The following is a 23073-nucleotide window of genomic DNA, read 5'->3' on the forward strand; positions in this document are numbered from 1 at the left end:
AACTAGCAAAAGTTTACATTTGTATTTCCAGTGCTATAACACTAAGTTTTGATTTTATGAAGGCCTCAGTGCCACTCCAACACATTGGAAAAATCAGGAGTAGTTTAGATAATTTGGGCATCCTAGATTATGGCTGATGCAATTTAAGACTGGCAACTGCTTAACATAGGAAGGGAATTCAGATCTGCAAAAGTTTTGTCCTTTTGGAGTTCACAACTGCAGTTCATATGGTTAGCAGAGTTTTTGTAAGTGATATTATAGAAAGTAGAGTCTTGAGGCAAAGACAAACTAATTTTTGTTTCTTCATAAAATGATTGTTGTGCTGCTATGGCTCAGAGTTCTTTTCTTTCACTAACTCCCATTTTAAGCAAATTAAAACCTTGATTATGTACATTCACTTATCTATAACCCTATTAACTGAAAAATGTTCCTTAGAGCTTTGGAAAAGAACAAGGATCAACATCACGGAACATATGTTTCTCCCAAGGCCAATTCAATGGAGTTCCTCCTGTTCCCTCAGTCCTTCCAAAACTAGCTGTTTCCACAAATAAAGGAGCTCTGCAGTTGGAGGGAGAAGCATCAGTCCTGCTCCCAAGAAATGCTAAATTATAGAATCAGAGAATCGTAAGGCTGGAAGAGACCTCAGGAGGTCAATGAGTCCAGCCCCCTTCCCAACGCAGGACCAACCCTAACTAAATAATCCCAGTTCTCATTCACCCCATTTTTCTCTCAGTTCCCAAACTACAGAGGAGTTCTGAGCTCTTACAGAACTCAGGAGCAACTTCAGCTACAGAGGTATCATGTAGGAAAAGAAAACCCAAGGGAGAATGAGGAACAGGACAGATGGTCCCTTGTTGACTAGGTGTCATGCTTGCAGTTTTCAAGCCATTGGGGAAAGGAGGAGCAGACCAACAGTTTTTTAAAAAAATTGAGATCACATTAGGGTTCAAGTTCAAATCCTGCTAAATTGTTCCCCCTAGTTATCCGAAGGTTTTGGATGCCCTGAAACCTTCAAATAATTAGAGCCTTGCACAGATACAACTGCATCCGTATCTGTATCTTCAAAAATGAGCAGCAGATATCCGCATCCATATCTGTAGATGCAGATACCTGTGGATAGAAAGCAGTTATCTACAGATTTGCAGAGCTCTACAAATAATCCATGCTTGGCTATAACAAAATACTATTTTAATAAAAATGATTTTCCTTAATCTTTATTGCAGGCTTAACACTATGGACTATAGTCTAAGAAAACTGAGTCAATCATACTGGACAAAATTAGGGATGTTACATTTCAATTAATCAGCTAATGAAGTAGTTGATGGAATTTCCATCGACTACTCAATAAGGAGAAAGATTGTGCTCGCTATCCCCACTGTACCTCTGCCTTTGAAATATAGACAGCGGGGGAGGGAAGAGCCACTAGTTGAGTAGTAACTCGACTACCAGATAAGAATATGTTTATCAGGTAGTCGATTAGTCACTTACATCAAGACAAAATACATAAGAGAATGCTGCCTTTGACAGGGGAATAGACTAGATTAGCTTTTCTAAATTACCCTATGTTCCCATAGGAAAGTGGTACCCTCAACATCTAGCTATGAAGAAAAAGATGGTGGTGTCAATTCCATGAACCTCTGACTGATAACTTGCAGACTTGATAAAGAAAATCCCCAGTCCTGGGCCATTTAACTTCCAGGATTCTCATGGCACAATTTTAACTTTAGAGTCCATCAATTAAAAAGAACAGGAATTAAAGTACACATGTTTCTTCCACCAATTCTGCATGCCACTATTTACACATGTAATTGTTAAATTTCCCTGACAAAATAAGTGTTAACAAAGGGTGGAGAACCTTTTTGGGCCAGGGGCCACTGAACCACAGAAAAATTAGTTGGGAACCACATACAAGTGAGATGCAAAAACAAACCAACCCTCAGCTGATGTGGCCCTCAATAAGAAGGAGGACACTCCCATAGTTCCCTCACACACCAAAGTCTAGGTGGGCACAGGCTGCCTGTGGTGGGGCAGCAGGGGGGCTGGAGTGCCAGTGTGGGGTCCCCAATGTTGGGGGGGAGGGGGGGAGTCCTGAGCCTTGAGGGCTGGATCCAGGCAAGCCAGGGGCCATATCAAGCCCTGGGCCTTAGGTTCCCCAGCTAGGGTGTTAAGTATCTCTGATCACATATGATACAGCCCTAAAGCTGACAGTTGAATTCAGTGAGAGAGAGGAATAACTAAAACTGTTAGATGTATCATATTTCACCTTTTCTACTGCTACTGATTCTCTCTGAAATTAAGCAGATATATTGGATGCTTTATGGCCATTTGTAAAGTTTGTAGAATTTAGATGTTTCTTTTTAAAGGTCTTCTTGAAAGACATACTGGAGACTATTTTAGGAGTTAAAGCATTTTAATTACATAAATAGGAAAAAGGGCTTTAACTCAGTTATATATGTTTTCTAACAAAAATCCCCCACGTTTACATAACACTAAGGACACACATTTCATTCCATGAAAACAGTGATGCTAGTTAAAAGGTAAAACACATGATCACTAGGATAAATTACTGGGAATAATACTGCTTCCCAAAATAGCTATAAAGTTTAAACTTTCCCATTTCAGTTGGGATGGAAATACCACAATAGTAGCATTTCATATCATATGCTATCATATAGTAGCATTTCATAGCATTTCATTTCATTGTCTCGCCTTCTTGCCAAAACCAGCAGCAGAGAAGTGTACAGAACAAGTTCAACACGGATAGATCATATTATTTACTCTAAAAGCTCAAAGATGGACTTGAATTTTGAACAAGGATTGGGTCCATTGTTTACCTCATCCACTCCTAAACCTAACAGATGAATTATTTTGCAATATAAGCCTTGCCATATTAGAACACTAAACCCAAGCTACCTTTTGGGAAAGTAGAGTGCCGCAACTTCAGGTTCCAAAGCCTTCAAGTCATCCAAGTAAATATCATGAGGCCCCTGGTGTTGGCTTCGCTTCTGCATCCCTGTTGATTGCCACAACAAATAGTTTGTTTTGAATTAAAACATGTATTAAATACAGTGTTGTGAGACACACAGTTTTCTGAACTCTGAAAATTGTTCACATAAAAATCTAACAGGAATTTCTCCAGATTAGTTGGTCTATAGTCAATGAGGTTTTTTTGGTTTTATTTAAATTAAACATCAGTTAATAATATGTAAATCCCACAATTAAAAGTGCAACTTTTCATCAAATTTTACATAATACTGTGGAAATGAACCAGTTATTTTATATACAAAATGAATACCTTTCTTTTTTGAAGGAGAGTCAAGTTTTGAAGGTGGTTTTGCTTCCGAAGTACTATCTGCTAATAGGCTGGGGAGATGTTCAGCATCTAATATAGATGATTCTTGAGGGATCTCCAGCACAGGTTCTGTGACTGCAGACGCAAGAGAAACTTTAACCTCTGTCTGCTTAAACAGAGGGTGAGTTCTTGGCTCAGGTTTTAGTACTGTACAGACAGAATCTTTCACCAAAAAATCATCTTCAACTTCATCAGAGCTGAGGATGACTCTAAAATGAGTCTTTTCTGATGGGGTAATGGTAGCTGTTCTAGGATGCTCCAATTTGTCCTTCTTGCTTATCTGAAAAGAAAAATATTGTTCTAATATATTTTCATGTAATATGTCATTCATTTTATTCAGCTCCGAACATTAACTAACAAATGCTTATAGTAATTAAGCCAGGAATACAACTTTTCAAACCAAAAAAGTCAAGCCTGCTGGATTAAACTTTAATGTACCTTTTAGCAACTGTATATGCAGTCATTAATAAAGTCACAGGCATGTCAATCATGAAGGAACTTGTTCACCAGTTTTACAGAGTATTAAAATCTATCTATATTTCTATTTTAAGATCATAAATAGAGTTCACAATTCAAGTTCTTTCTAAAGGACAATCTCTACCATGATGCCTATAGGAATCTTCCTGACTGACAAGCTTGAAAAGATGGGCATACTTGTCATAGGTTAGATCACTTCTCCTGCCCTCTACTTATTTAATTTAGATTGTGAACTCGGGCCAGGAAATGGGCCTTTTTCTCTTTAAAAAGTACCTATCACACTGCGATGCTAACAAAAATAGCCCAGTTAAGGCATAGTTTAGCATACAGTAACAGGGAAACATTCAATCTCCCTGTATGCACAACCTGAACTGATGACTGTCATAACCAGGTGGGCTGACCAGCAGCCTGAAGACTAAGGGGACAACTATGTCTCCTGCCCCTAGCCAGGTATCTGGCCAGCCATTAGTAATGCAGATAGGGATTTCAAACTGGGACAAAGGAATTTTTCATCTTTTCCTTCCTTTGCCAGAGTCAGAGTGGTTTCTTCCAAGTAACAGGGAGATGGGAAGGCCTGTCTCTCTCAAAGAAAAGACCTCTTATAATGTGTAAGTAGGACAAAGTAGTTAGCATGACAGGTTTTATTGTTTTCATGGATTGGGGATTCAGAACTGATGTCTGTGCTGTTAAAAGTGTTTTTTCCCCTCTCCTTTGTACCTAAGTTTTGAGCCCATGGGCCGGTCCCCCATGAGTATATCAATTGGTGGCTCTTAACATCTAGCCACCTCAACTACGCTTGCAACGGTAGTATTGTTTTGATAATAAAAGTTTGTTTTCTTTTTCTAATTAACCTGGTATTGGTTCATTTTTGTGCCCTGGAAAATCTGTCTGTGGTTATCTGCATGCCTCTCACTAGAGGGCAGCTACCACAGACTACAGCTTCTTTTTCTGTTTTTTAAGCTCTTTGGGGGAAAAGAGCTTGGAGTACCCCTGGAGTTGGTTTCAAGGGTCCACCCCTGGTTGTGGGTTTAAAAGCACTTGATGGTAGCAGCAGATATTCCCCAAAATCCAGGTATTGGGATTTTGAGGGGAAGTTTTTGTACCAAAGCCTGTAAATCTCAGGATGGGGGGTGCTTTCGCGGGCCCCCACTTCTGCATTTGTCAAGCCATAGTGTGGAACAGCCTTGACAATGATACTATATTAAAACAGACTTCATTAAAAACAGTTTTCCATCTCCCCATTTTTAAAGTAGCCAGGTCACTTCTGAGGAAGTGACAAATCTAGGCAAATTTTTGACACATTCAAACTGTTACTAAACTTCGTAATTGTTGATGATAGATCACTGTTTGTAGTCAAAATGCCTCCTCTCAATAACAACTCAATTTTTAAAAGTAATATTAATGTACAGCCTTTTCCCAAAAGCACTACTGTATGAACAGCCCAGTGAACATCAATGAGGCTCTGCATCACTATAGCAGTCTACTCTCACAGACCTGTCTATGGGTGTAGGGCCTAAATTTCATCATCTTTCTCAGGTGTAGAGAAGGTGTTACATTATACTTCCCCACCTCAGTTTGAACAACAGGGGATTTGTGCCACACTTTTAACCAAGGGAGGGCAAGGAGCAGTTAAAAAGGGGGCTGCCTAGGGCAGTGTTTCTCAACCTTTTTTTAATAAAGTATCCCTTTTTCAAAAAAAATTATAAGTACCCCCAGTACCTACAGTTTTCAGACACTTTTTTGGTTTGGCCGTGCTGTGGGAGGGGAGAGAGTTGGCTGGGCCGGGCCGCGACACGGGAGAGGGGTTTGGCCTTGGGGTAGGCACACGCGGGGGTTGGCCATGCTGTGGGAGGAGAGGGGAAAGGGGGGATGGGTTGGGTTGGGCTGGGCTGTGGAAGGGGGGTTTGGCCCCAGGGCAGGTACGCGCAGGGTTTCCCTGCTTCGCTCGGGGGGGGGGGGGGGGAGAGGAGGCAGATGCAGGGGACTCTCTGCTGCCACTGGAACCCTGTCCCCACTCCCCTCTCCTCAGACCCCACTCCTCTGACCCCAGCTACAGAACTCTGTCCCTACTCCCCTGTCCGCAACTACAGAACTCTCTCCCCATTCCCGTCCCCACTCCCTGAACTCTGTCCCCACTGGCACCCTGTCCCCTGCTGCAGAACCCTGTCCTCTGCCCTCCCATCACCCTGTTCCCTCTCCCCTGCCCCCAGCCGCAGAACTCTATCCCCACAAAATATATAATTATAAATGCTTCATTTTAGATTTAAATAGCATGAATAAAAAACAGACCATTTATTTCATAACTATAAACACGTGATTTTAATTTTATATATTGCATAATTTAAAAATAAACTGTTTATCAGAGTGTGTAAGTAAGGGCTCGGGATAGCAAGTGATGGACAGGAGGAGAATAGAGAGGGCGGGGCTTCAAGGAAGGGGTGGGGTGGTAGATCTTTGCCTGTTCTGAGATTTAAAAAGTGATCTTCAGTGTAAAAAGGTTGGAGACCACTGTCTTAGAGTGAGCCTGGTCCTATCTTTTACAAAAAGCTTAATGGACTCGATCATTCTTATTGCATCTAATGCATCATTTAAAAATTATCTTCTGTTTCTAGCAGCATATTAGAGAGTGCAGATTTTTAATTTGAATATCATCCTGGAAGAATTGTGTAGCTCTGCTTTTGATATCAATAAAAAGCCTTCATCTTAGCCAGCCACAAGAGGGCACTGTTTTCATGTTATTTCTCTTGAATCTCTCACAATTGCTCATTTTTTCTCAATAGTCTAATGCAAAATATACGATTTTAAGAAAGACAAAATTCAGTACATTAAAAGTCCCAGACAGTATTTAAAACTAATCTGTAGATAACTTTACCTTAGTAGACTCTGGGAATCCTCCCCATGTCCACTCCATATGAGATTCAGCTCTAAGCAAGCTCTCTGCCGGTTTCACTTCTAGTTCTGAATCACTTTTAGGGCAGACTGGATCTGAGAAAGGACTATCAGAATAAACACAGAAAGCTACAGTATTTAAAATGCATTTCTTATGCAGCTACTTTTGTTTGTTTTCTATGGTTTACTAGAGCTTCAAATATTCAGCAACAGGGCAAGAAGCCCAGTTGGATTTACAGACAGAGAAATTAGGTTAAAACTGAAATCACATTAAAAGAGGCTTACATACTGACCACTCTAAATAGATTCATTCATTGTTTTTAAGTGCTCTCAGATAATACCCCCACAATTTTCTCTCTCTCTTTTTTAATGTTAGATTTAGCGGCCATCACAAGACTGATGTAATTCCTACTGTTAATTTAGGATAGTCTGTTTTAAATTCCTGTGTTCCAGAAAAGAGACAGCAGTATAGTTTGCAAGGCCTGAAAAATTTCATCCATTTACTGACGTCCTATTATTGTTGCAAGCTAAGTTAAATGGATATAACAGTTACATTCCAATATACAACAGCATGCAGCAATACCTCACACCCTCATCAGAGCTGAGGGAGGGCAAAATAAGTAGAGCATATGATCAAATCAGGGGGAAAAAAACTGAATTTACTTGAATATTTCCTTAGAATAATAAGGTCTAGATACATTACAATGGTATTTCAGCCTGCTTGAAGATAGAACGAAATCACTGAAAATAGGAGAATGCCTTCTAATTTTTTTAAAACTGGGCCCCTTCTGTCTCACTTCCTCCTCTTCCCCTCCCAACACACAGTAACTGGACACTGCCAGGTCCCATTAAAAATCAGGCACCTGGCAACCCTAGAAATGCCCTGTCCCTTGAAGTTGCCTTCAATTGAGACAACTTTGACAGACAGGATAATTCAATTAATACTTTCCTAAAATACAGACTGGAGTACTGTTCTAAATAGCATAAAGATCTTGTGGGGCTGGAATAAGGATTGTTGTTTGAAGGTAGCATTTAGTCTTGATATGTACAAAATTATTTTCTTGAATATGCCTGAATTGTTGAAACGCATGGCATGGGGAGAAGGGAGGAGAGTTAATCTAACTTCAGACAGGTCTGGTTGGAAAACGTGCATTTAGCAATGGGGGCAGCTACTGATCTTGCCTCAGAAATATGCATTTGTGTTAATTATTTGAAAAAAGATTCTTCTGTTATACTTCAAGTACTGTTTTAACTTGCCAAATGATCTGTATGTCTTTCTAAGGCATTTGATGGGGGTCCAGACTTTAAATAAATAGTTCCTCTAGGTTTGCCTTGTTACTATATAAGGGCATATAAAACAGAAGGGAATGTCAATGGGTAGAGTTATTTTGCCTCCAAACCACAAGTGGACTAAAGTATGCCTTATAACAGATTTATGGATCTTGGCATAATGAAGAAAGTAAAAATCAAAGAGTACTGATTGTATGTATCAATATATTTCCCTGCCTCCATGATAGCCCATCTACTCTTCTTCTTTTTTTTAAAGCAGATACTGATGATATATTGATGAAAGCTCTACCTTGTTTTCTGCACACAAAACTGAGCCAGCAGACCCAGTAAAGAAAGGGCCACTCTCATTACATGCACAGTTTGCACTATAAGTAACTGAAAGAAGCTGGAGGCTTGCACCTCTTGACTGTATACTTTAACACTTGAAAAGCTCAAAGTTCCTGCTAATGGTTTTATAAGGAAAAGAGCAGAAGGCAAGTCTTCCTTCTCTCTTTTTCCACCAGCCAGTCACTTCTCAACAACTAAAGGACCCCTCAGCCACCAAAATTGATCTCACATCCAAAATGGGTAGAGGGTTTCATGCATTAGGGAGGAGGCATGATTTTATGGTTAAGGAACTGGACTAGGAAAGAGAAAACATTCAGACCACAGGCTTTACCCCAGACGGCTGTGTGATCTTTTGTAAGTTAATTAGTCTGTCTCTACAACTAGTCTGTTCTACAACTGTAAACTGAGGAAAACATGTTGTGAGGATAAATTCAGTTTTTTTTTTTTTTTTTTTTAAGAAGCAGATAATATAGCAATAAAAGCCAAATACTTCCTGTGATGGATAGGAGAAGTGCTGACCAGCACCCGAGGACTAAAAGGGTACTTCTAGACTACATGGCTCTGTAAACAGAGCCATGTAAAATAGTTTACTCGGCATAGTCAAAGAAGCAGGGATTTAAATATTCCCCGCTTCATTCAAATAAAAATGACCGCTGCTCTGTGCCGACAATCAGCTGATCCAGCACAGCGCGGCAGTCTAGTAAACCTCGTTTTACAAGGCATACTGGAGCGGTCGACAAAGGCTTCCCTTGTCGACTGCGCCGCATCTAGACTGCCGCGCTATGCCGGATCAGCTGATCGTCGGCACAGCATGGCAGTCATTTTTATTTTAATGAAGCGGGGATTATTTAAATCCCTGCTTCTTTGACTATGCCGAGTAAACTATTTTACAAGGCTCCGTCGATAGAGCCATGTAGTGTAGACGTACCCAAAGGTTAAATTCAAGTAGCTGGGGGTGTTGGCAGGAAGTCAGGAAAGTCAATGGGAAAGATTGTTGAAACTTAAATTGAAAAGATATACCTGCCTGCTGATTTTGTGTGTGAGTTTTAAGCCAAAAGCTGGGGGGAAGCAAGATTAATTAAATCAGGCACAGTTACCATGCAACAAGGAATACTGGGCATAGAAATGGACCTGACCTGGAAGTACGGATCAGTATGGATCATGAAATGTATATAGATAGAGAAATGTATATTTAGTCACGATCAGGGTATTTTTCTTTGTTTTGTTGTTGGTTAAACTTTTCTATGCTAAGTCCATGTGCCGCCCCCCCACCTCCAAATTCACTATATCTAAATTGCACCCAGAGATATTATGTTTCTCTGTGTTTTACTTTGTTTTCACTCAGTTGCTCTGTAACACCTAGCAACCAAGTATGCTTTATTAAGTATACCTTTTGGTTTTGTTAATAAAAAATTACCTTAAGGCTATGATTTGAGTCTTGTGTCCTGGAAAGTAGCAGGGGGTCTGTGTATGTGTGCTTAAGACTAAGAGGTCAGCTATCAGAGACTGCAGTTTGTTTTCTGTTTTTTCTCAAGCTCTCTTGTGGTAAAAGCGCTTGGGGAGGGTACCCCTTTGGAAGAAATTCAATGGCTTCTTCCTGAGTCCTAGAAGAAGGGGTTTTACACTTCATGGTGGCAGCTACCTCTCTAAGGGCAAGAAATCTGTGACCTTGGGGAGTTTTTGTAAGCAGAAGCCTATAGTGGAAAGGTATTTAAGGTCTCTTGCAGGCTCCCACCTTCTGCACTCAGTGTGCCAGACCAGGGTACATCCTTGACATGGTGGCAGCACTGATGGGATCATTTTGAACCAGGAACAGAGGCTTCGGGATTTTAAAAGGATGCTTTTTTCCCCTATTTTTTCATTTGGAAGTTCTGGGACTTTTTTCTCCCCTTTTGCTGCCTGAAGGGGAAAAGGCATGCAGAAGGTTAAGCTTGCACAGCCAGAGTCCAAACCAGTTTTGTTTTTTCTAGCTTTCAGGACAACTAGATAGGCTAGAGTAGGGCAGGAAAGCAGCCCAGTGCATGCATTTACAGTTGAGCAGAATAGCCCCGGAGCAGCCAACTCTCCTTAAGTGACACAGGAAGGTGAAAACAGCCTCAGATCCGTGCGAGATCTTGTCCCATGAGAAAAGGGGACAGAAGAATGTCCCTGTGAGGTCTGAAGGAAGTAAGTGGGGGCAGGAGAAGAAGGTAGAGGCCATGCCTCTTCCCTATCGCTACCTTCAGGGTGGGAGTGTCCTTAGGGCAGGCAGACCTCTAAGGATGAGATGGAGTTCTTCCTACAGCTGAGATGCGTAGAAGCAGAGGAGAGGGAGAAGCAAAAGTGTTTGGAGGCTTTAGGTAGTTACATAGGACAGAAGTTATGGAAGTGGTGCATTATTCTACAATATAAGAGTACAAAATCATACAGAAAGATGACACCACAAAAATTACCTACTTCTCCGAAGGGGACCAGTCTCCATCAGATAAAGGGTAATGATCCTTGGAGTGATAAATCACAGACTCTTTCTGCTCTTCACTCTTTGGTGAAGAATTTGAGGATCCTCTGTGGAGAGAAAAAAAACAACAACACATTTTTGCTTTAAGTGAGTCAACAACAGCTCTCCACTGACAATTTACCTAGAATAATTAAATTATTTATGTACCAGAAATCTAAAGTCAAAAAGAGAAAGGAAGAAAATGATAGTTGAGAGATAACTCAAGAAAGAGCAATCGTTCATCATCTGCAATGTTGATTTCTTGTCTACAAAGCCTTCTTATTCATTTCTATGTTGCCATCTTTAATGCTCTTTAAAAAACATCCTAGTAAATTAAAAAAAATGTCCCCCAACACATATTTAGCTAAATGATTTGGTTTTAATCGAAGATCTCAAAAATACACTCTGGCTACGTCTAGACTAGACTAGAAGCCTCTTTCAAAAGATATCATCTAGACAGCAACCAGTATGTTTGAAAAAAGAGAGCTGCTTTTTCGAAAGAGAGCACCCAGGCAGTCTGGATGCTCTCTTTAAACAACAACAACAACAACAACAACAAAAAAGCCACTTTCAAAAAAAGGTGTTATTCTTCAAAAAATGAGGGCTTCCGTAGTCGAAAAAACTGTGGTGTTCTTTTGATTTAATTTCGAAAGAACATGGCAGCAGACTAGACGCAGGTGAAGTTTTTTCGAAAGGCCACTTTTTTCTTCCCCAAAAACCAAAAAACCCTGTAGTCTAGGCCTACCCTAAGTGATGTCATCCTCCACAAGCTTGTCATGCAGTGATTTCAGCCCTTGATCATGTCCTAACGGCACCGCCCTCAGTTATCTATTGTCCTGTATTTCTCAGCTGCCATCTCTTTCCTTCCCCCATCCATTTCATATTATGTCTTAAGTAAATATATTACATTTTAACACAGATTAAACAATTTTACCTACCAAATCGTTATATACAAAATGTTTTTAAACCAATGTTTCAATTTACTGCATGCAAATATGCTCAGTCAAAGAAATGAAAATCTTTTGGTTGTTACAGCATAACACCCTAGTTTGGAGCCACACAAAACAATCAAAAGCACAGTATGCCCAAAGATAAATAGTAATGGAGATATAACCGTGTTAGTCTGGTCTTGCTGAAACAAAAGACAGGACCATGCAGCACTTTAAAGACTAACAAGATGGTTTATTAGGTGATGAGCTTTCGTGGGCCAGACCCACTTTCTCAGATCACATTGTGGAAGAAAATTGGCATGACCATACATACCAAAGGGATACAATTAAAAAAAAAGTGAACACACATAAAATAGACAAATCAGATTTTAGAATGGGGGGGGGGGGGGGGGGAGATGAGCATAATTTATATAAATACATTATATAAATTATATTTATGCCATCATATGCCAACAGTGTCCGTCTGCTATGTATATTGGAAAAACTTCTCAGGTACTTCTCCAAAGAATTAATGCACACAAAACAGACATCATACAGTTTCACAAAGAAAAAACAGTTTCTTGCCATTTCAACCAGAATGGGCATTGTCTCAATGATCTGACTACCTGCATCCTGCTTCAAAGAGATTTTAACACAAGACTTCACAGAAAAGCCTCTGAACTGTCATTCATGCTTAAATTTGACACTTTACGAATGGACCTTAAACAAAGATACTAATTATCTTATCCATTACAAAGATAGCTTCCCCAATTATCACCTCTAATATCATTCTCCCAGACATTAACCCTCATTCCCCCTCTGTACTAAAATCTGATTTGTCTATTTTATGTGTTCACTTTTTTTTTTATTGAACTTTAGTATGTTTAATGTATTTTAACCTAATTCAAAGGGGAAAAAAAGGAAAGAAAAGTCTATTTACAGAAACAGCAATGTGGAGTGGCAAGGGGCTCCCCAGGAGTGGGACTTGGAGCACTGGCTGTTGGCCTGTACGGGGGGGGGGGGGGGAGGGGGAGAGGTGAGGGGGTGGTACCAAGTAATCATATAACCTCTAAGAAATGTAGCAGTTACATTTGAAATATATTGACTTCTAACATCCCTAATCCTGAGCTTCCTCCTACTCAGAACCAACTACCAGCTCTGCTTCAATGAACAATACTTATGGCCCCTAGTTTTTCAGACTGGATATTTATCATTCTTTCAATGACAACAATGAACTAGAACAGGTCTCTAACAAACAATCAAAATATTGAATACAGCTATTTCACTGCTTAGTAATGAACTAGCTTCACCCAGGAAACAAATTCCTTTCCTGCTGTTAAACAATCAATGTCCTTGCTTAAATTTGCATGGTATATGGGGTGTGCATATGTAGGTACACATGGCAATGAAAGCCTTCAGCAGTAGAAGCAGTTGCAAATGGCTCTAGCAGCAGGAAATCGCTAGTGACTTTTCCTGCAGTCTTTCACTACATACTACATTGCTGAAAAACACCAGTGAAGATTAGGGATGTAAGCAACTAATTGACTAGTCAACTATCCGATAAGTAAAAGCTTACTGGATAGTCAACTAGTCACTTCCCCCCTTTGAGGTCTCTATCAGAAAGAGGCAGCAAGGGGGGAGTAGGAGGGGATTCTGGGGGAGCTGGCTTAAAAGCAGGTTCCCCCCAGCTCCGTGGGAGGGGGCAGGAGCTCCATGCAGCGTTTCAATCTTTGAAATGCACAAGAGCCACTGCAGGGGCTCTTGTATATTTCTATGGTGGAACGCCATGTGGCATTTCCACCTGTGAAATGTGGCAACAGCTGGGTGGGCTCTTGCTACATTACAAAGTGGAAGCGCCTTTATCAGCTAATCAAATAGTCGATGATAATTCCATCAACTATTCGATTAGTTGATTAATCTAATTTTAACATCCCTAGTGTACATGTGGGAGGCACTGCTTGACCGTGTAGAGAGTCACAGAGTTCAGGTATGCCTCTAAATTACTTGCAGTGTCTCACTATCTACACTTCTATTTATACCCATTCCAGGTTGGCATTCAATGTCTACACATTTCTGCAAGTGTAGATCTAAAGAACTGACATATACAGGAAACTGCTACTAGCATATGTTGTACCCATAATATAAAGTCTCAGAGGGGCAGGCGTGTTAAACTGTAACTTAGAAGAAAACAATGAGTAGTCCTGAAGTATCCTAACAAAAATTATAATTTTATATATATCTATATATCCGCGCGCACGCGCACACACACACACACACACACACACACACACACACACACACACACACACACACACACACACCTCTCCCTCCCTCCCCCCATATCATAAGCTTTCATGGCCAAAAATGGGGTTTGCCCATGAAAGCTCATAATACTATATTTTATATATATTTCTGTTAGTCTCTAAGGTGCTACAGGACTACTTGTTTTTCCCTCCTATAATATGTAGGATAGGATAAAATAAACACGTTTAATTTTTTTGATGGGCTTTAAGCAAATACACAGCTCCAGTCTATGTATCTCAGACTAGGGATGTTAAATATCGATTAATTTGCTTAGTCAAGTAGTCGATGGAATTTCCATTGACTAGTTGATAAGCACTTCTGCATTCCTCCTTTGAAATATACATTTCAAAGTTGGAACTCCACATGCAGCCCAGGCCAGCAGGAAGTCCTGCTGGCCCCAGGCTGCACGGGGCATGCTAGCTTTGGAATGTACAAGAGTCTCCAGTGGGGGCTCTTGTGCATTTCAAAGCGGAAACGGTCACATGGAGCCTTGGGTAAGCAGAGGACTCCCCAGCTAATCCTTGGCTCCATGTGGCATTTCAAAGCAGCAGTGTTGCACAGAGCCTGGGGTCATCTGGGGACTTCCCAGCTGACTCCTGGTTCCATGGAAATGCCACATGGAGCCCGGGGTCAGCGAGCTGACCCTGAGCTTCACATGGTACTGCCGCTTTGAAATGCCATGGCGGTGTTTCAAAGCAGCAGCGCCGCACTGGGCCTGGGATCAGCTGTGTGGCATCGCCTCTTTGAAACGTGCGGCGGCATTTCAAAGTGATAGTGCCGCACGGAGCCCATATCCCGAGCTCCGTGTGGCACTGCTGCTTTGAAATACCCACTCTTTCCCTCCACTTTGCTGCCTCTATCTGATAGAGGCAGCAAGAGGAGGGGGGAAACGACTAGTCGACTCGACTATCCGATAAGCATTTGCTTATCTGATAGTCAACTAGTCCTTAACATTCTTATCTCAGACGTGAAAATGAATTCTACTGAAATTCTGCTGCTGATAGCTTACCATGCCAATATATAGAAAGAAGATAGTTCTCTTTATTTAGCAACTGCAAGATTTACACTGTGTTGCCCAGTCCTTAACACAATTTTTTAAAATCATTGCTCTGGGTTGGGGCTGGGGAAGAGGGATTCACTGTGCAGGCTGCTCTGGGAAGAGAGCAGCCCTCTTTCAACACAGCAGCTTCCGGGCCAGGTGAGAAGTGCCTCTTCATAGGCGCCATATCGCCAGCAGGCACAGCCAAGGGAGGGGTGCATGTCCCACAGTTCGGGCAAGTCCAGGTTTATCTGCCCCCACACTCCCTAGCCACAGTGAGGAATGCAGCAAACTGTGCACTTTTCCCTCACTCTCTGATGAAGGGGAATAGTCAGCAATGCTCCCATACAAATCAGGAGGGAAGAAGGAGCTTCAGCCCTACTGCCCTCCCTAAAGGATGCCTGGACAGTGGGAGGGGATACCCCGGCCATCCCCTTTCACCTTCCTGGTGATTCTGTCTCTCTCTTGCATGGTTTTAAGCAATCCCATTCCAGGTACATCCTGAACCCTTACCTTGTTTTAACTTTAAGAGGAAACTGTATGCCAAATTTGGTGGTCCGAGCTCTCACCATTTAGAAAGAGTTCTTAGACAGACCCTCTCAAATATATAGTAAATAATCAAAAAATATCTACAAGCACTTCAAAATGAAAATCTGAGTTGAAGTTAATTTTGGGGGAGTCTAATATGTACTGGATCATACATATTTGATACTAGTGAGTTTATTCTAGTGGAATTTAGGTATACTGTACTGTGAACATAAAATTGATCCTTACCAAAACTTTAAAAAGCCTCGGGGGAAGCCGGCGGGGGGGCATCCCAGGCGCGCCTGGGCTGCTCCCCCGCCGGAGCCCCTCCGCGGCTTTCAAAGCCTCGGGGGAAGCCGGCGGGGGGGCATCCCAGGCGCGCCTGGGCTGCTCCCCCGCCGGAGCCCCTCCGCGGCTTTCAAAGCCTCGGGGGAAGCCGGCGGGGGGGCATCCCAGGCGCGCCTGGGATGCCCCCCCGCCGGCTTCCCCCGAGGCTTTGAAAGCCGCGGAGGGGCTCCGGCGGGGGAGCAGCCCAGGCGCGCCTGGGATGCCCCCCCGCCGGCTTCCCCCGAGGCTTTGAAAGCCGCGGAGGGGCTCCGGCGGGGGAGCAGCCCAGGCGCGCCTGGGATGCCCCCCCGCCGGCTTCCCCCGAGGCTTTGAAAGCCGCGGAGGGGCTCCGGCGGGGGAGCAGCCCAGGCGCGCCTGGGATGCCCCCCCGCCGGCTTCCCCCGAGGCTTTGAAAGCCGCGGAGGGGCTCCGGCGGGGGAGCAGCCCAGGCGCGCCTGGGATGCCCCCCCGCCGGCTTCCCCCGAGGCTTTGAAAGCCGCGGAGGGGCTCCGGCGGGGGAGCAGCCCAGGCGCGGCTGGGATGCCCCCCCGCCGGCTTCCCCCGAGGCTTTGAAAGCCGCGGAGGGGCTCCGGCGGGGGAGCAGCCCAGGCGCGCCTGGGATGCCCCCCCGCCGGCTTCCCCCGAGGCTTTGAAAGCCGCGGAGGGGCTCCGGCGGGGGAGCAGCCCAGGCGCGCCTGGGATGCCCCCCCGCCGGCTTCCCCCGAGGCTTTGAAAGCCGCGGAGGGGCTCCGGCGGGGGAGCAGCCCAGGCGCGCCTGGGATGCCCCCCCGCCGGCTTCCCCCGAGGCTTTCAAAGCCGCGGAGGGGCTCCGGCGGGGGAGCAGCCCAGGCGCGCCTGGGATGCCCCCCCGCCGGCTTCCCCGGAGGCTTTCAAAGCCGCGGAGGGGCTCCGGCGGGGGAGCAGCCCAGGCGCGCCTGGGATGCCCCCCCGCCGGCTTCCCCCGAGGCTTTGAAAGCCGCGGAGGGGCTCCGGCGGGGGAGCAGCCCAGGCGCGCCTGGGATGCCCCCCCGCCGGCTTCCCCCGAGGCTTTGAAAGCCGCGGAGGGGCTCCGGCGGGGGAGCAGCCCAGGCGCGCCTGGGATGCCCCCCCGCCGGCTTCCCCCGAGGCTTTCAAAGCCGCGGAGGGGCTCCGGCGGGGGAGCAGCCCAGGCGCGCCTGGGATGCCCCCCCGCCGGCTTCCCCGGAGGCTTTCAAAGCCGCGGAGGGGCTCCGGCGGGGGAGCAGCCCAGGCGCGCCTGGGATGCCCCCCCGCCGGCTTCCCCCGAGGCTTTCAAAGCCGCGGAGGGGCTCCGGCGGGGGAGCAGCCCAGGCGCGCCTGGGATGCCCCCCCGCCGGCTTCCCCCGAGGCTTTCAAAGCCGCGGAGGGGCTCCGGCGGGGGAGCAGCCCAGGCGCGCCTGGGATGCCCCCCCGCCGGCTTCCCCGGAGGCTTTCAAAGCCGCGGAGGGGCTCCGGCGGGGGAGCAGCCCAGGCGCGCCTGGGATGCCCCCCCGCCGGCTTCCCCGGAGGCTTTGAAAGCCGCGGAGGGGCTCCGGCGGGGGAGCAGCCCAGGCGCGCCTGGGATGCCCCCCCGCCGGCTTCCCCCGAGGCTTTGAAAGCCGCGGAGGGGCTCCGGCGGGGGAGCAGCCCAGGCGCGCCTGGGATGCCCCCCCGCCGGCTTCCCCCGAGGCTTTGAAAGCCGCGGAGGGGCTCCGGCGGGGGAGCAGCCCAGGCGCGCCTGGGATGCCCCCCCGCCGGCTTCCCCCGAGGCTTTGAAAGCCGCGGAGGGGCTCCGGCGGGGGAGCAGCCCAGGCGCGCCTGGGATGCCCCCCCGCCGGCTTCCCCCGAGGCTTTGAAAGCCGCGGAGGGGCTCCGGCGGGGGAGCAGCCCAGGCGCGCCTGGGATGCCCCCCCGCCGGCTTCCCCCGAGGCTTTGAAAGCCGCGGAGGGGCTCCGGCGGGGGAGCAGCCCAGGCGCGCCTGGGATGCCCCCCCGCCGGCTTCCCCCGAGGCTTTGAAAGCCGCGGAGGGGCTCCGGCGGGGGAGCAGCCCAGGCGCGCCTGGGATGCCCCCCCGCCGGCTTCCCCCGAGGCTTTGAAAGCCGCGGAGGGGCTCCGGCGGGGGAGCAGCCCAGGCGCGCCTGGGATGCCCCCCCGCCGGCTTCCCCCGAGGCTTTGAAAGCCGCGGAGGGGCTCCGGCGGGGGCGCAGCCCATGCGCGCCTGGGATGCCCCCCGGCCGGCTTCCCCCGAGGCTTTGAGGATCCTACTTCGCGGATTTTCATCTATCGCGGTCGGGTTTGGAACCTATCTACCGCGATAAACGAGGGTTCACCAGTGAACCCTCGCTACTTCGCGGTTCGACCATCGCGGATTCACGTATATACATAATGTAATGAAAAAAGTCCGCGAAGTCGTGAATCCGCGATGGTCGAACCGCGAAGTAGCGAGGGTTCACTGTACTACGAGCAGCATGGCTTCAGTCAGAAATGAGGGATTGAGACATTTGCATAGCACACTTTGCTGTGGCAGTATCTTACATAACACTTACTTACTTTAACTATACTTTTTCAGATATACTTCTTATAGGAAAAACACAGCTGCCTCATAGCTAAAGATGCATTACACAAAGTCAGATTCTGATACGCTAAAAAGGGAGACTTGAAAGATGGCAGCTAGTACAACTAGTACATCCATCACAACTAGTACATTTATACGTATCTAAATCTTCATGTCAGGACCACATTTTAGTGTTCTAGAAAGTGATATTATATAAATGTGCTCTGCAGCATGCTGCCAGTTTCAGCAGCAATACTGTTCCACAGGACTGATTGCTAGGGACATAAGTGATAATCCTGATGGAAAACACTAGGTTAAACAAGATTTGGCATTTGCTCTGACTGCCCAATTCTGAAAGATTCTTAAGAGTTCTGGAAGAAGTCAAAATTACAAATATAATTTCTTTGTATTTCTGAGGAAAAAGCTCTTGGACTTACACATTCAATAATTTATTGAACCCTACTGTTACTCAAGGGTACCTTAAATAAGAGAAAGGGTTAGTACACAAGCCACAGTATGAAGCTTTAATACCACCACAATACAGCATTTGGTGTGTATTTAATAGTTCACCTCAGATGTTGAACACCTCTCTCATCATCAGAGCTTTTTTCTATTTCAAGAATCTCCTCAACCCCTGAAGAAGAGATTTGATCTTCCTTCTTGCTATCTTGTTTGTATTTCTTTCTTCTTCGCTTTTTCTTCTTTACAGACCCTGAGGTGAATACAGTCTCTGTTTCTATGGCATGAGTAACTTCAGAGTTCTGATATGTCCTTTGATTTTCACCTGACTTCAGTAAGCAATCTTCAATTTCTTTAAAGAACTGATCCTCAGTGGGTATTGGAGAGGTTGCAAGATGTGCAGGAACATTTTCCTGAGCAAAACAAGGAGAATAATAAACAAACAAACAGAGGCATTTAATGCAACACAAACAATAACAAAAGGTTACATAAATGTGGAGGTTTTCTGGGGTGGGAGAGGTGAGCAGCATCAAGGATTCAGACAGATATGACAAATTTCCTCCCTGACCAGCAATATTGCCCCCCACATGACAGATTGCTGGGAGCCCTTATTCAAATCAAGTACCTTTGAGATCCACTGTACTAAATGCAAAATGTATGTATTGTAATCTCTTGGAGGAGATGTAATAAAAATAAGATGAGGCCTGAGAATTAAGGGCTATACTGAAAACATGCCAGACAAAAATTGACTTTTGAGATAAGCATGAAGTGAATTTTCTACAAAATACCTAGAGAGATTAATACAAATTGTACCCCTCTCATTATGTAGAAACCAAGCCTTTTGAAGATATGTCTGAAAATGGGTCTTTGCTGATTACCTGTTCCCAGACCGTAATGAGTTTACAATGACACCACTGGCACCAGAACCACATGGAGTAATCCAACCACATGGCTGGGTCTGGCCCATTTCCAGGGAAAGTCCAGTGTCTAAGCTGTGAGAATAGATTGAAGCCAGAAGATTCCTTTTGCCTGTAGTAAGCTTGCCAACAACCAACAGGTGAGCTTCTTGGGCTATGTGGGCTGAGATGGACTGCTGCCTGATGGGCACATCTGGGATGATCTTAAGAGTCACATTCCAGGGGTCTGGCTCAGCTCCCCAGCACACCACCAACTCTGAGTGAGGTCTGTGCTATCCATCAGCTGTGGAACACCATCCACCTCTCTGGGCCATACCATCTGGGACCGGTGCAGGTGTTGGTTAGTCACAAAAAGTGGTGGTGGTGGGTGGGGATACCAAGTGGGTCTGGAGGGAACCCGATCTGGGCAGGCCCTACTCCTCGCTATCCTGGCTGGTCACATTGTTCCCGAGCAGCTGGAGAGATAGTCATCACGGTCACAGCCTCACTGCCAGCTCAGCCCAACTGACCCAGTCACCTCCCAGCAGGGCTAGTGAACATGACTGGGTGCAAGGAAGTGGGACTATAGGTCAACGATGGGCAACCTAGGCTGTGGAGCAGCACTTGGGAAATGATGATGAGCAGCGATGGGAGTGTGCAGAGAACTATACAGCTGTGGTTTGGGTTATTTGAGCAGGGAAGCACTGTGCATAGCTGGTCTGGGGGGGAATAGGACAAAGGAGGCTGAGGGGGCACTGGGCCCACCCTCAGAGGAAGGGATGCTCTGGGGCCTGTTAGTCTGTAAACTCTGTACTCAGGTTCAGCTGACATGACAGGCCCACAAAAGGTTAATCTGATTTCCTCTGTTTCCAGAGATAGGCGTTTAAAGGCCTGAACTGTAAAAAGAAACAGCTGAACTGCCCAGACTAGGTCCTAGTTCTGAATCTGAAAACAATCATCAACTTGTAACCAAGGGAAAAACCCCATTGCTGATACTGAAGAATTGCTACTACCACAGCATGCAGTTGGGGCTGGTCTCCAGTAAGCTATGTAAGCAAGCACATAGGTTCTTTTGTTTTTAAAGTTTTTGCTGTACTGTTTTGACCTCAAGAATGCATGCTCAGGACCACTGAGAGCAATTCAGGCTTCATCAAAGGGCCCCTTCCTCAGCTAGGGCTACAATCCTCCATGCATGGAAAAGCCCCAAGCCACACTCTACAACCCACAAGAAGCTTGTCCCCAACTTGGGATGTAAACGACTAGTCAACTATCTGATAAGCATAAAATCGTCAGATAGTGACTCGACTAGTTGCTTCCCCTTCCGTTGCGGCTTCTAATAGAAAGCAGAAGGCAGGACTGGGTGGGAGCTGGCTTAAAAGTCAATTCCCTCCAGCACTGCTTCCCCTGCCCTCCCCAGAGATAGAGGCACAGCAGGGACCAGGCAGAAAGGCAGAGCTGCAGTAGGGTTAGCTCCGAGGGCCAGGAGCTAACCCCACTGCAAATCTGCAGTCCCCCCCCCCCTTATCAACTCATCAACTAGTCAATTAGTTGATTAAATGCAAGTTAGCATCCCTATCCTCCACTTGCTTGGATGATTCCCAGGGCAGCTGCACTACACCTCCCCTCCTTTCCCTGACTTGATGGAGAATAACTGCAGCAGAGTCTCCTGATTCAAAATTGCTTTTGATACGCCCTATGCAGGTTCCAGGGCCCAATAACCCAGTTCCAAACCTCCATGGGATATCAAAAGCATCTTTGAATCCAGAAACGTTTTCACTTTCCCCAGAGCTACTGTAGCAGCAGCAGCAGCTGTGGCCTCTGGGGCCCTTTTAAATTGCCCATGCCCCTGTGAAATTGCCCCTTTCCACTTCCCAATTTGTAGGCCTTAATGTGCTTGCTCAGAAAGAGTTGTGTGGTAATTAATTAACTGCGAGCAATAAATGGGAAGAGCCTCTGGAGAAAAAGCAAAGGACAGGTGCTGGCCTATTTAGGCAGCCTGGCTTGCTAGAGATATCAGATTAGTAACGGAACCATGCAGCCTAGAAAAACCTTACTCAGAAGGGAATGAGACATGCATCTCTGGCCCAGGGAGATAATGTGTAGAAGCTGGAAACCAGTAAGTGGGTGTCCTCAAGAAACCATGGAGTGGAACTATAGGTTCAGTTACCCTGAAATTTGCCACTGACAACCCCCTCATTTTTCTACACAGTGCCTAGTATGCTTTTGGCTCTACTATAATACGAATAATGCATAAGCTTCAGGAGGGTAATCAAGTTAGTCTGTACAGGATAAACTTAAAAAACAACAAATAGTCTGGTAGCAATTTAAATACTAACAAAACATGTAGATGGTATCATGAGCTTTCAAGGGCACAGCCCACTTCTTCAGATGACCAGAGTGTTGGATGTCCAGGACCAAAATTAATAATAATACATGTTCACTTACTAGACATGGTAGCTGAGGTAATATACCTTTTATTGGACCAACTTCTGTTGGCGAGAGAAGAGCTTTCGAGCTTACACAAAGCTTTTCTTTCTTTCCCTTTCTTTCATATTTCACCTACTTTATCTCTTTAATATCCAGAGACCAATATGTCTAGAACACTGCATACAATATGTGCTCACGCCAGTAAATCATATTAGTAGTATGCTTTTGGGTTTAAGCATACTACTTAACTAACTTAAGAACACATTGATTCTGTCAGTTTCTTAGTGTCTGTTTTAATAAGCATTAATCCACATTTCATGAAGAGGATATACAAAGGATGTCAGATTACAAAGATATGACTAGTAACAAAACACTACATTCATCACAGGTTGACAAAACAATCACTGAACAAACTACAAATAATAACAGTATGCTGCTTTGACACTGAAATCAGGAGTAAAAATAAAGGATGTTTTCAAATATCTTACTTAAGAAATGAAGTATGCAATTCACATTATAGTAGTCCGGAAAGTAGGCCATAAGGGATCTCCATTAAGATCCAAAACAGCTTCATGTCCATTTCCCAGGTGAACATTTTACAACAAAAAGGTAAGAGAGGTTCAATTGACTCTCCTATCATGATACTTCGTCCAAATAACTAAAATGATCTGTAACCAGCTTTCAAAGTATCTTTGTTGTCCTTCTCAGGTCTTTAACTTTCTAAATGTGTACAGTATATTCTTAAAGGGTTTGTAATCTGAGCTACTTGGAAAGGAGCTAGCCTATTAGCCAGCTGAAGTGTCTG

At 45.3% G+C, this 23073-nt stretch overlaps 1 protein-coding gene across 4 annotated transcripts in view; it reads right to left on the minus strand.

Moving 5' to 3' along the window:
* The window catches only part of LPIN2 (lipin 2), a 91331-nt gene that overhangs the window by 24317 nt on the left and 43941 nt on the right, over positions 1-23073 (minus strand). For all 4 annotated transcript variants that reach the window (XM_006139030.4, XM_006139028.4, XM_006139027.4 and 1 more), the window contains exons 4-8: positions 19057-19358; positions 10772-10879; positions 6702-6825; positions 3296-3632; positions 2914-3013 (exon numbers count right to left, since the gene is read on the minus strand). In XM_006139030.4, the coding sequence (XP_006139092.2) occupies positions 2914-3013; positions 3296-3632; positions 6702-6825; positions 10772-10879; positions 19057-19358 (971 nt within the window). The remainder of the gene's footprint in view (positions 1-2913; positions 3014-3295; positions 3633-6701; positions 6826-10771; positions 10880-19056; positions 19359-23073) is intronic.

Source organism: Pelodiscus sinensis, chromosome 2, assembly GCF_049634645.1.
Source record: "Pelodiscus sinensis isolate JC-2024 chromosome 2, ASM4963464v1, whole genome shotgun sequence".
NCBI lineage: Eukaryota > Metazoa > Chordata > Testudines > Trionychidae > Pelodiscus > Pelodiscus sinensis.